Genomic DNA, 14,288 nt, shown 5'->3' with positions numbered 1-14,288 from the left:
CCTTAAGGATCTGTACAACCGTAGCATCCAAGATGTGGCGAGGAAGTACCATAGGAAAGTAGGTGAACTCTTGCGGACATACGAAGACGTTTTTGCAAGGAGCGACACAGATATCGGCCGTACAGACCTGGTCCGACATAGGATAAACACAGGCGAAGCGCATCCTATCAAGGAGCGGCCCAGGCGTTTTCCTCCAAGTGAACAGAAAGAAATCAATCCGCAAATCCAGGAAATGGTTAGGGAGGGTAGGATAGAGTCGACAGAAAGTCCTTGGGCATCAAATGTGGTCTTCGTTAAGAAGAAGGACGGCAGCCAACGCTTTTGTGTAGACTACCGGCGCCTAAATGCGGTTACCATCAAGGACGCCTTCCCATATATCCCGCATCGACGAGTCCCTGGACACCCTATTTGGCAGCAAGTGGTTTTCCACCTTAGACCTGGCGTCCGGGTATTGGCAGGTGGAGCTCGACGATGATGCGAGAGAGAAATCGGCATTCGTAGTCCGAGGTGGTTTGTACTCCTGGCGAGTCATGCCCTTCGGATTATGTAATGCTCCATCCACCTTTGAGCGGCTGATGGAACGGGTGCTAGCTAGCCTTCACTGGGAAACCTTATTGATTTACTTGGATGATGTAATCGTCTTTGCAACAACGGTAGAGGAAGAGTTGAGCCGACTCGAGACAGTATTCCAACGCCTGCGAGCGTCCGGTCTCAAGCTTAAACTCCTGTTCAGGAGGAGTGTACTCCTTTACATGGTAAATTGCATGGTGAATTGGACACCATGTAGCATGGGATTTTTCCCATTGGCTTTTTACCATGGGACATTTTATATGGGTTTTTTCCCCATGAATGGTTTCCTATCATTTCTAAAAAGATTCCAAATTGCTCCATGGTATTTTTCAATAACAACTTTCTTAATACATTTTAACCCTGTGTGTTTTGTGCTATTCACCGAATAGGTAAATCACATCATGGAACCCCAATGGGGGTTGTTCCAGGTATATAGGAGTGGCTTGTGCACTCTATGACCCATGTTGTCATTGTACGTAACGAAACATTGGACATAGTGCAAGTCTAGGGTACTGGTGCCCGCGTCGGTGGTCTCCGCGCTGCTACTGTCTATGCACGCACTGCCCGCGGGTTTAAAAGGGTGCGTCAGCCGCGCGCGTGACACTCACTCACTCAGTCAGTCACAAGTGGAGTCACAAGCAGAAGCGTATGACACGAGTTAGTTCGTTAGTTCGCGCTGCGATTGATTATCCGCTAGCGAGTTAATCAAGAAGAGGGACCCACCGGACGGGCTGCCTTGTTGGTGAGTTAACTGGCCAGAAAGAGTTAGAATAAGCAGCCAACATTGTGTCCACGTTAGAATTAGCGATAGACGCCTATATAGGAGTCGCCTGTTAAGGAGCACACAATCAAACACCATTGTTAAGTTATATGAAAAGGACTGTGACTTAATCATTGTCTCCTGTGAGTTATCATCAGTCACCATCAATCATCGATAGAGTGTGAAGGAGTACTTCACGTACCTAGCCGTCATGGCTGTCAGCCTCATTGATTTTGATGGCGATTTGTCGGAGGTCGACCAGATTGACAGCGATCTCCAGCGAGCAACCCACGAGAGAGAGAAACTCAAGGCTGAAAACTACCGGTTACAACTTCAAGTACAAGAACTACTCGAGATACTCAACATTGGACATCGGGGTTCGGTGATGTCAGCGCCTGCTCTCCGGTCAAGAATTCCACCTACTCCAAAACCTAGAAGGAAATTTAGCACATTCGCACCTCCACCTACCCCAGTGCCTACGAAACCAGCTTCATCGACGCCTACGGCTGAAACCAGCAACCTTGTAGGACGGACACCTTCCAGATGTGACAGTGAAGTATCGCCCTCGAGTGCAATAGAAGATGTCTTTCTGCGAGTGAATCATAGCGCCAAGTTCGAAGGAGGCGAGCTGGATCCATTGAGCGTCAGGGAGAAAACCTGAAGGGGAAGGAGAGCTGCGAGTCGAGCACTAGTACTAGTAAGCGGCCGAACATCCTACCAGACCGATTCACCGGGAAGACCCCTTGGAGGGAGTATCATAAGCAACACTTCAAGACTTGTAAACTGGCAAATGCTTGGACCGATAGTCAAGCGAAAAAAAATTCTTGCAGCGAGTCTTTAAAGCGAGGCAGTGAAAGTGCTTGGGAACCTCGCTTCCAGCGGCAAAGACGTTACCTATACTGAGCTGATGGGTCTCCTTGAAAAGCGATTTGGCCCCGGACAACTGGCGGAAAATCACCAAGTGGAACTTCGCCACAGGCGTCACACTATGAAAATGTACACGGTTAAAAATGCAGTTTGACGGTTAAAAATGGAAACCACACATTTTAACCGTGCCGGCACACGATTGAAACACGGTTAAATAATGGGACCAAAAAGTACACGGTTAAAACAGGTGTCTTTTCGGGACTTGGCTTCCAGAGTTGCTCATTAACTCTGCGGTCAGTTTCGCGGATTTAATCCCTCACATCCAGTCTTGCTTCTCGGTTAAAATGGGGTTGTTTTCGGGCGCTTTGCCTTTGCGGTTTTTAATCCCGCACGGTCAGGCTAAGTGCTTTGTGTAAGGTGATAATCCTGTAATAAATAGGTGGCTAATGGCTCATCAAGTAATGGTGCATAACGGTTTGTGATTGACAAGTTTGTTGCCTTAGTCGGCTGCAAGTGATGTGGCGCAAGCTAGCAACAGGCACATTGATTCCCGCATTCATTTCCGATAAACGGCTCATCCCCCTCCAATCGAGGTCGGACGCAGAGTATAGATTGGCGGCAGCCGTCAGCGCGCTGCTGTACTGTAGGCGTCCGTACGACGGAACAGTTTTATTACTATTAGGCCCACCCTATTTATTTAAGCCGCTACCCTAAACATTGTTTCGGCAAGTTAAAAAAAATAATACTAATAAATGAACGAATAAATTAAAAAAATTATGTTGTCTTTTCTGTCTTCACAAAACATGTGTCAAAAATGGTGGTATTAATTTGTTCGCCTACTTACTAACTTGTTTTCAGCCTATAACCTCCGTTATTTTCGGTTCGCTTTGCATTAGGCCTAACGGTACGAGTTCGCAATTCGATGTCGCGGTGACGATAAGAACACGTGCGATGACCGTGTTCCCGCCGCACCGCCGGGCCAAGGAAGGCATGATGAAAATGCGGTAACCAGTCTATGCACGCTATGCCAGCCGCGCGGTGTATTACAGGTACGGCGGACTGAAATGCCAAGAAAACACGGAATTGTTTGCAAGTTAATTCACGGAACTTGATCAGTCTTGTCTTTGTATGTATTCTCCGTGTTTGTGAATTTATTTCGAGGTCGTACTGGTCGTATATTTGTCATGACAGTGTTGGCCAGTTTCCCGTACTTGACTTGCGGGGTGTATCATGGTGTGCACGACCTGATATTTCCATTATTTTTTTAAGAATTATCGAACGTAAATACTTTAAGGTAAGCTTTAATCACTTTTTGTGGCCATTTTTTGTATAGCTTTCGTAGTTCAAAAATAACACGATGTCTTAAAAATATATTGAAATTTTGTGTTGTTTATTTCTCATTTTAGGTCAAAAAAGCAAAATTTCAATATTATGCTTTGGCGATGTGTCCAATGCCCTCATTTATCATTTTTGTTCATAAAATTTTATTTTTTTAAACAAGGACCTTTTTCTTAACATTTGTTGTTTGGGAGGTGGTTGCGACATCTAGCGTCAAGTTTCGTGACATTTGACGCATCGGTTCTCATTTTAGGTCAAAAAAGCAAAATTTCAATATTATGCTTTGGCGATGTGTCCAATGCCCTCATTTATCATTTTTGTTCATAAAATTTTATTTTTTCAAACAAGGACATTTTTCTTAATATATGTTGTTTGGGAGGTGGTTGCGACATCTAGCGTCAAGTTTCGTGACATTTGACGCATCGGTTCTCATTTTAGGTCAAAAAAGCAAAATTTCAATATTATGCTTTGGCGATGTGTCCAATGCCCTCATTTGTCATTTTTGCACATAAAATTTTATTTTTTCAAACAAGGACCTTTTTCTTAATATATGTTGTTTGGGAGGTGGTTGCGACATCTAGCGTCAAGTTTCGTGACATTTGACGCATCGGTTCTCATTTTAGGTCAAAAAAGCAAAATTTCAATATTATGCTTTGGCGATGTGTCCAATGCCCTCATTTATCATTTTTGTTCATAAAATTTTATTTTTTTAAACAAGGACCTTTTTCTTAACATATGTTGTTTGGGAGGTGGTTGCGACATCTAGCGTCAAGTTTCGTGACATTTGACGCATCGGTTCTCATTTTAGGTCAAAAAAGCAAAATTTCAATATTATGCTTTGGCGATGTGTCCAATGCCCTCATTTATCATTTTTGTTCATAAAATTTTATTTTTTTAAACAAGGACCTTTTTCTTAACATATGTTGTTTGGGAGGTGGTTGCGACATCTAGCGTCAAGTTTCGTGACATTTGACGCATCGGTTCTCATTTTAGGTCAAAAAAGCAAAATTTGAATATTATGCTTTGGCGATGGGTCCAATGCCCTTATTTATCATTTTCGCACACAAGTAGAAATAGTAACTGTTAAAATTTATGTATGTATTACTGAAAGTTTTCAAACACTCCCTGACCATGCACAAAAACATGTACAGGCATCAAACAACACACGAATATTATGCAGAACTATACCAATATACACACTTGTTGTTGATACACCCATGAGTACACCTCAGTGACTTTTTTGAAATCACAGCACAATAGGATTTCTTCAGACTGGCTTTATGTTATGTGTGTGGTTAAGCCAGGGATTAACCCATCTTAAACTGGATGACTAGATACATGTACTGTGCAACCCATGGGCGGATGATAATGGGCCTCATTAGCTATGCCAATCCTCTAGCATGTCAGGATAATAAACTGGTAAATTCTGAGGGTAAAGGGACAAAGGACTTATTAAAGGCAGTGACCAGTACTCTTCATTATCACATGTGGATAGTCAACAACTGCACATTCCCACTGACCGGGGAAAACATTTGGTCAAAGAGTCCCTATTAAGAATGATGTTCTAACTTCAATAAGACCAATGATATTTAAGTTATATTGCGACATCCTGGTTTATGTCGAGGGAATTTCATTTTAAACACGCTCTTGTTTAGTGTTGCATCAAGGAAAAGCGTTTGATATCAACAAAACCACTATATAGAAACAATTCCCCCAAACTTTGCAAACCGGTCTTGGCATAATGATGTAAATACTATTACTAGTCTAGGCCTACAAACAACTGACCAAATGTCATGCATGTACCCAACCTTCCAACAATGTTTACCGCTTAGCACTGCGCTTATCTGCTAATGCGCCAGCCTCAGATTTGTGTTATAAGTTTTCGTTGATGTTCAAACCATGGACCATGGTGAACAAAACACAGTACACGTAGGCCTACATCGCCGGTGTTGCACTGCAACAGTGCATGCAAAACATGCATGTACACCATTCATCGCGATCGGCATCGTGATGGACACCACGATCCCAATAAAATTAGATTCTGAAATCTTACACAACTATCCCGACGTGTAACCATGTACTTATTTTTTTTTCTTTCCATAAACTCTCTAACACCATGCTAAAACTATATCGATAAGTACTAAACGTAGCCAAATCGACCGACTCCGTTTTCCAAAGTTTTTAAAAAAAGGAGCTTTAGCCATATCGTCTGGAGCCTGAACTTAAGTCCCTACTATGATATGCAATGGAACAAGAGGAACCACACTACTTTGCATGTGGGCTTTTCGACTAGCTCCCAGTCCATCCGGCAGGGTTTTTTTCGCTAGTGCGCACAAGGTTCTCGGACTTTATTTTCCCATCCCGTGTCATTTTAAATACAAGTCAGACTATGACGAAACTTCTAGCAAAACAAGCTTTAGTTTTCAAAGATTGCTTCAGGTATTAATCGGATAGAAATACACTTAAAAGGTAAAAGAGAGAAAATACAATAGGAGTTTATTCTGAATTAACAAAAGGAGCTTATCGCCCGCGAACTTCACAAATACTTCAACAAAAACTTCTTGGCAAAACATCATGGCAGAACAAAAGCAAACAGTTTCTTTAACGAATACTGGGGGCGAATATGACAATATAATGAATTAAATCAGTGTAAAAAAAAATTTTTTAATGGAAGCTAAACAAATTTGAATTAATTAATCAAGTTTCCAAAACGATTTTTTTTTTCTTTAAAATGTCACAATTATTTATCATCGAACAGAACTTTTTGCAATAACAAACGTAATTTCTTTTACAAATGATTGGGTGCGAATATAAATATATCATTAATAAATTTCAGTTTAAATCTTTGAAAAAGTTCCCAAACGAATTTCTAAATTAACGTTATTAATATCTGCAAACATCTTCATATGCCACTTGTCCTTGCCAAATCCTAGATGCATGACAAATAAAACAGCAACTCCCAATCACTGGATGTCCGATCACTTAATGATGAGACATTATTCGTACGTACAATTAATGCGAACAGCGAACCGCACGTGCCGCCCAACCAGTGTCGGCTGATGACTGCAAATGGTGCCCGACTGCAAACTTACTGCAAATATATGGAGTCCAGAGAGGCCACATAAAGCTTATTCTCGATCATAACCCTACCTAAAAACACGTTAGAGTTGTGCAGCAGCAGGATTTCAGTCAAACCAGTGAGTTTGGCGGTTTTGAGACATTTTTTTTTCATTAAAAAAAAACTTTTTGATTTTGCCGACGCGCATGGCCGGCCACGGCAACGCGCATACCAGAAACCGGAGACTTTTTTTGGGGGGGGGGGCCTTATGGATTTTCACAAAGAATTCCTTGAATGTCATTTTAAGATTCCACTGAAAGAAATTTCCTGTTTTTGTTTTTTTGGAAAATGTTCGCATTCTCCGATGTGTAGAGCAAATATTGCCGTCTTGCGTGCACGTGCACGAGAGCCGTATACGTACGCCGCAGTGAAGTCCTAACCACGTGGCCATTGTAGAATGATATAGCATAACGAATTTTTCTATTGGCTAACGCGATGTCAACAAAGACTTGCTTTCAGCAACCTGAAAGCGTTTAGTTTTAAAAAATGATCGTTAGGACACTTTGTTTCCATGATTTCTGCCACAATTTCAAACAACAATTTCATCAAAAATCGGTTTCCATGATGCATGACGTCCCTAGGCTCGAAAGTCTGTACGGCCGTGTAACTCGCGGTCAACCAATAGAATTGCTTGTATAGGCACGGACATTTTCGTGGGAATTTCCCCTGTCACGCAATACCGCGCTGCTGTACAGCTAGCTAGCTCAGAACTTCGCTCGTAACCCCCGCTCTGCATGGCGCACGCACAGGAACATGAGACGTACACAGGACCAGACTTTTTGGATTGCATTGACGAAGTTTTGAAGTACATGCAAACTATAACACGATGTTTTCTTTTGGATAATAAGACAGAAAACAAATTCACTTGCTGATCATGACTATAAATCATTTTGGCGGTCGGCGATTTTGACCAATTTCGATCGAAAGTCGATATAGTAATAGTTTTGTTCTCTAATAAACCCATACAATTGTGTGGGGTCGCATTTATCGCTTTCAAAAATGGGGTCGGTCGGGTGACCCGAACCAAAGGTGTTTTTTTGTTTTGTTGGCCTAAAGGATCGCCATTATGCCAGTGCGGCCCATTGGCGCAACAATTCGTGTCTGTTTAGAAAAAAAACATGCCATTCATAAATTACAACTAAGCCTTTCTAAGATAATCAGGCCATCTACTTACCCCTGGACGCGCGGTTTGGTAGCGGTCTCATACCCTTCAAATTATGTGGACCATCAACACAGTCGTTGTTCAAGACCAACAATTGCAACAAAAGACCGTTTAGCACCTAGCGAACACGCAGAATCCGCCCCCCCCCCCCGGCTGAGAGATGATCAAAATAGCCAGGCCCTGTTAGGGTTAATGCCCTATAATTATAATTCTCTGTCTCTTCCTTAACCCTTTGGCTACCAGGAGAATAAAGTACCATGAGTCTCCATTACCAGGAGCGTTTGGAAAAATTTCATTGTGTAGCGCCCTCGCATTTCATGCATGGAGGACAGAGCCCGTAGTCTGGTGCCCCAGACTTGACAATTAGTCCCGACGCTCACGTCTAAATTGTAGGTCAGGCAGCCTCCGTGGCTAAAAATAGACATGACGACATTGACGGCCCTTTTTCAAAGCTCGGCTCCGTTTCCGATTTCGCTTTATCACTTATAGCTTTTTACTGTTCTGATCAAATTTGTAAATAAATCACTTGCTTTATAATATCATAAAGTTACGATAATACTGTTTGATTTTTCTGTGAGATAACATTGACTAATGTTGATCTGGAATCTTCAAAATTAGGCACCCAAATAGCACTGTTAGCAGGTTGAGCCGAATGAAGACCGAGTTTTGGAAAATCTCGGTAACGGTCGTCAAATTCAAAATAGTACATGACGCAGCAAAAAGTTCGCCCATACGATCCGAGTATACTTGATGCAAAAAATCGTCGTTGATTTTCAAGTTTTCGTAATAATAATAAAATGTAAAATAAGTAATTAGCAGTTAATTAAGCCTATATTATACTCGGAAATACTCGGGCGCTATCCGATTGTCGACGAAATGAACTCGGCAAACTTCGGACATTTTCGGAAAAGGGAGGAATTCCTCCCGTTTTAGTCACGTGTATTACCGGAGGCTACCTGACCTAGATTCATCAGGAATAGTCAGAATATTTTGGTTTGGGAACCAGACTACAGAGCCCATTGCTTGCCCAGCAAATGTAAACAATATGTGAACTTCCCAACCGCCTGCATGTTTATTACCCTTAATGTGTTCAATAACAGGTTTAACTATTTGACAGTAAATTCCTTACATTATCTAAAGAGAACATATTTTCCAATAATATGAAGCTGATAAGATATTGCTTTCGGTAGCACCATGTGATAAATCTCTTATGTGAGTACGTGTGGTCCTGAAGAGAAGAGGAGGGAACTCAACGTTTCGGACAGTATGCTCTGCCCGTCGTCAGGAGACTGAGGGATTCGAACGGTGAAGCGGGGTTATATGGTGCCTCATACAGGACGTACGTAGGGGTGCTGGATGATCAGTTAGGCGTGTCAGTCTGAAGGAAGGGCGTGATGAAGGGAAGGTTGTCAAGGGTATAGGGGACCCAAACGCTGGAGAACTAAGTTGTCCTTTGGGTATAGGACTTCGAGGACAGGATGGGGTACCAGATGTCACTGATAGAGAAACCGACGTCTTTGGGAACCGCGTGTTGTTTTTGACGGTTTCAATGGCTTCTCTGCTGCGCCTTTGGTACGGCCAGGTTCCAGTTGATCTGATGGTCTCCATTTTTAGTGTTCTGGTGATGGTTCAAGTACTGTTATCCGTTAGGTCATACTATTTTATTTCTTTTGTTATCGTTTAAGTGTCCTTCTTATATTGTTTTATGTTTTGAATTACTGATTAGTATATTGTCCGATTTTCAAGCAACACAGCCCCTTGAAAATCAACCTTGGTTGAATGGTTTACTGTGTATAAACACGTTTAAATAATAGAATAATAAAATAATAAAATAGTCTTCGCTGTTGGAGTGTTTGACTGTGGATGACTTATCAAAGTGTCCCTTTGTGCCACGGGCTTTGTGTTCATTGAGTCTGGTGGGGAGGTCCCTGCCAGTCTCGCCGATGCACACTCTGCCACCGTTGGATCCTGCCAATTTTAGACTTGTTAACCCTCAGGGTGCATTCGTAGCCCCCTCCAGTGTGAATACACCCTACATCACAGCAGTGAACAATTGTTTGTGTCTTTCCAGCAAGTCGAGAGCATAAAGTAAATTGATGTTTTCTGCCCCTATCATATTTAGGCCTATGTATTAGATGAATAACATCCGCCCAGGGGCGGCGGAACCGAGGGGGGCTGGGGGGGGGGGGGCGTTTGCCCCCCCCCAGATTTTCCCAAGTGTCCCTTTTGCGGCCATAAATGTGCCCCCTCGAGCATTGAGGTGTCCCCTCGAGATAAATAAAAAAAAAACTTAAAGTATCTTACTATTTCTTCGAAGTAACCATTTCCCAATAATGTTAGAGAATTGTTTGATATAAACGAGGAATATGAAAACCAAGTCCCAAAACCCATACAAGACTCCCTGAAAATGGGCACATAATGTATGTTTAGCATATAATCATTGGTTTTGAAAAGCGCCCCCTATGTTGAAAGATGGTACCAGCCCCCCCCCCCCCCCCCCCCCCCACCCCCCACTATTTGATTCTACGGAGGCGAAGTGTCCGGTGAAAAAAAACGTGTCGACATTTCAGCAAGTTTTGCACGGGTTTGCAAGTGCCCCTTTTGGTTTGCAAGTGCCCCTTTTAGGTGCTCCCCCCCCCCCAGTTTCAAACCCGTTCCGCCGCCGCTGCATCCGCCACTCACAATTAACCCTTCACATTCCTTTTAGATACCATTGTCTGGTTTATTTCCCAACAGATAACGATTTTCCAGTAAGGCTTGTTGGTGGAACTTCGGTACGGAACGGCGCACTCGAAATAAACTTCCGAGGTGATTGGGGAAGTGTATCGTCTGACAAGTGGAACGCCTTGCAGGATGCCAGTGTGGTTTGCAGAGAGCTGGGCTTCAACGGGTTGCATATATCATACGCACTCAATCGTCTATTCGTTAGTTCATCGCTCCTCCAAGGTGTTGAATGCAGTGGGGAGGAGATGGTTCTTGCTGATTGCGCTATCGATGGTTGGTTACTGGCTAAAACCTCCTACCGAGTTTTCGTGTCTTGTGGAATTGGTAATTGTCTTGTTTTCCATTCTTTTTAAATACATGTAATATAATTATTTTTATTGAAGAAAATTGAACCTCCTAAACATTTTAACCATACACGGAGAAATTCAGGGGAATAGGATGTGGCCCAATATGTGTTCGAGGGTAATATTCACGTCATGGTTTCGTAAAGCTCATAATGCTGACCCGACCAAAAAAAAATTCAAAATTATTTGCATTGCAATACAAATCGTTACATTTCAAATATTACAGCACCAGACCTTGTCCAATTTAACTGAATTATGACCACATTTCAAACAGATGACGAAGCATTCTTGACCGTTCGACTGGTGGATGGGCTGTCTTCTACCCAGGGACGTCTGGAGGTTAACTTTGACGGCCATTGGGAAAGTATAAACAGTAAAAACTGGGATGATGCAGCCACCAGTGTTGTGTGTAGACAACTGGGACATTACGGCCATAATGTATCCGTGCAACGCGACTTCTTTGGGCGGGGTGAAATGCGCGCATTGATTCCATACCGGTTCGAGTGCAGAGGTGACGAGGCCACACTTGCAGAGTGCCAGATGAGTGATGATGGCGTCGAATACTATGGAAGTTCAGTGGGAATAGTGTGTCAGGCAGGTGAGTTTTGTTTCTGCAGTGGCGTACTTGGGGAGGTGGCCCATCCCAATCCCCGCTGGAGGTCTGCCTCCCCTTGTGCAACATTAACCTTTTACAAATTGTATCTAATAATACAAAAATATATTGAAGTCCCCTTTACAGAAAATGAGCTCCCTCCTAAGAGCCCAACCCCCCTGCAATATTGACCCCAGATTGTATTGTCGTTTCCATCGGCTTTCTCTTATCGTAGCCGAGCGGTTAGAGCGTGGAGCTACGGAGTGGAAGGTTGGCGGCTCGAATCCCATTCGGACCAAAAACTGGAAAACTCTCTTTGACAACCCAATAGTAAAATGGGTACCTGATTCGTTCAGGGGAGATAAGACGGCGAGAGGAGAGGACTGGGCACCGCCATTCATATGCTGCACCCAAGACACAGTAGACCTCTACCAAGCTCAGTAAGAGATTCCTCTTCTGCAAGCCTGGTCTTGCTTAGGGCTGCGAAGTCAATGCTGTAACGTGAAATTCCTTTGGCGACTTAGGCTGTTCTCCTCTGTGGTCTTCCTGACTTGTCCCTGTCCGTAAGAATGCGTACTTTCCATGTTCCAATAAGTAGTTTCATTCTCTTTTTCTGTCGACCGCATCAATGGATGATCTTCCTGATGGTCGTGGGGCAGGCGAAGTTTAGACCACCTTTTATAGACCCCTCCTAAAACGGTGAGCAACGTTATCCTGAAGATGTTTGTTTAGTCTCACTTGATACTAACGGACTCCTCTGCTGACCCGGGGTACCAAGAAGAACGACCACTGGTCCAATGCCCACCTATACGTGCAGGTTCGTAACTTCAACTCTCAGTTGTCACCTCTACCTGTTGCTTCGCCACTCCAACATCGCTGCAGGACTTGTATAGTAGGGTTAAGGACGAAAGTGCACAACGAAACATGTGCTCGAAAGATATTTAAGTTGGAACGACTTTGCACAGGGGCAATCCAACTCTCTGAAGTCGGGGTCCAGTGGCAAGAAGATCGTTATAGCTGGAGACCTCTTTGGCTGAATTGGATGGTCGTGATATTACGGCCTCCGCACTGTACTCATTTATGTGCTGCTGCGATGCCTTTCCAGCCGTTGAGTCTCGGGGATTTCCTCTGCCTTGGCCGCCCAGGCAGTCTTCACAAGCTGGGATTGCAGATCCCTTATCACCGTTGTTTTGGAATCCATCGGCTACCCTCACCTGGTTTAGCCGGCCTGTCAAAGCTATTACCTGGGTAGTGGCCATTGCCGCATGCAGGCACACATGTGAGAGCTGGGTTGCCAGCCTGGACCCATGAAAGCCACTTGGAGAAGTGTGACAATACTACCTTTAGAGGTGGATCCCTCCGTTACAACCCAACACAACCCCAACCACGGAGAGGGTCTACCCGATGTTCCCCAATACCTGTGTTCCCCAATACCAATGTTCCCGAAATCCTTAGTCCTGATTCGGGTTAGGTTTAGGGTTGGTGAACATTGGTATTGGGGAACATAGGTATTGGGGAACATAGGTATGCACCCCCAGGGAGGTGCACCAACCGCATCCACCTCTTTCACGACGCCACGGTAGAAGTACTCTCATGTGGTGAACTTTCCGAGAGTTTTAATATTTCAAACGGGGTGAAGCAGGGCTGTGTACTTGCTTCAGTACTTTTTTCACCTGTTTTTTTGCTGTGAGAGAACTGAACATGGGGGTCTACCAAAGGTACCGCCTGGACGGGTTACTGTTTGACCGCGTTACCCGTATGGACGAGTCCAGGATTCCACGGCAGATATTCTACGGAGAGCTGCAGATGGCAGACGCAGACAGGATTGCCCGAGGAAGACGTGCGAGCACAACCTCAAGTCCATGCAACCTGAAGTGGGCAGACCTCCATCCACGACACTTTGAACCTGCTGCCCTAAACCGAACTAACTGGCGAACATTAACCATGAAAGTGGCAATGAACCTCGAGGCCGATCGTTGTCTGCGCTCGCTGCTGCACGTGACCGGCGACACAGATTAGCATCTGCCCTTTTCCTGACAAGCGGTGTCACGTGCCATATTCTTATCGCCTCTGCGCATCAAAATACGGCCTGCCAAGCCATATGCGCACCCGCAGACGATAACTGCAGAACGCATCGTCTTTCTCGGTTCTCGAGATACAGCCACCGATCGTAGCGTGAAATAAATTGAATTCCTGTCTTCTTTTGTTGCAAAATGCCAATAAGAGAGACACAAACACATGATTCCTATATCTCAGAAAACAAAGAAACTTTTTTTTTCCTCAGCCAACAACACTCGAACTAAACAAAACAACACAGCTGACACCACAGCAACTCACATCGGACTTAACTTATACACTGTGTTGCATCGCCCACTCGCCTGGGCGTCTGGCCAAACCCTTCCGCGTAACTGAATAAAAGAGACCAAATTGATAATCTATTTGCATAACCTAATTTCTGGAGAGCGCTTGTATACTTGCCACCACATTGTCAATCAACTATACCGGCAGTATAGTCCACCAATACCGGCGGTATTGGCGGTAGCAAGAAATAAACGAAAAGAAAAATACTCCCCAAACGTGTCTGTTAAAATATATTTATCACGTTTGACAGTAGCTGGCAGGACAGGGCTGCGTACAGAAAAGGGTGTTATTTTGTTTCCACACCGTTTACCTAATTATCGTCTTGGTATGAAGTGTGTATAGTTGAGACTGTCGAGTCCTGCACCAGTGCCCCGAACGAGACTCACAAGTTTATTACAACTCGTATCAAAACCCAACACGTCACAAGCTAATTCAAATGGACTGTGACCAGC

General features: G+C 43.9%; 1 protein-coding gene across 1 annotated transcript in view; it reads left to right on the top strand.

The window, feature by feature from the left end:
* The window catches only part of LOC119741237, a 55,824-nt gene that overhangs the window by 15,841 nt on the left and 25,695 nt on the right, over positions 1–14,288 (top strand). The window contains 2 exon segments of the mRNA XM_038216980.1: positions 10,552–10,863; positions 11,158–11,481. Of these exon segments, the coding sequence (XP_038072908.1) occupies positions 10,552–10,863; positions 11,158–11,481 (636 nt within the window).

The sequence above is a fragment of the Patiria miniata genome, unplaced genomic scaffold (genome assembly GCF_015706575.1).
Source record: "Patiria miniata isolate m_02_andy unplaced genomic scaffold, ASM1570657v1 HiC_scaffold_5, whole genome shotgun sequence".
NCBI classification, from domain to species: domain Eukaryota; kingdom Metazoa; phylum Echinodermata; class Asteroidea; order Valvatida; family Asterinidae; genus Patiria; species Patiria miniata.
The sequence above is the reverse complement of the archived record's forward strand: the minus strand, read 5'-3'. Positions and strand labels throughout refer to the sequence as shown.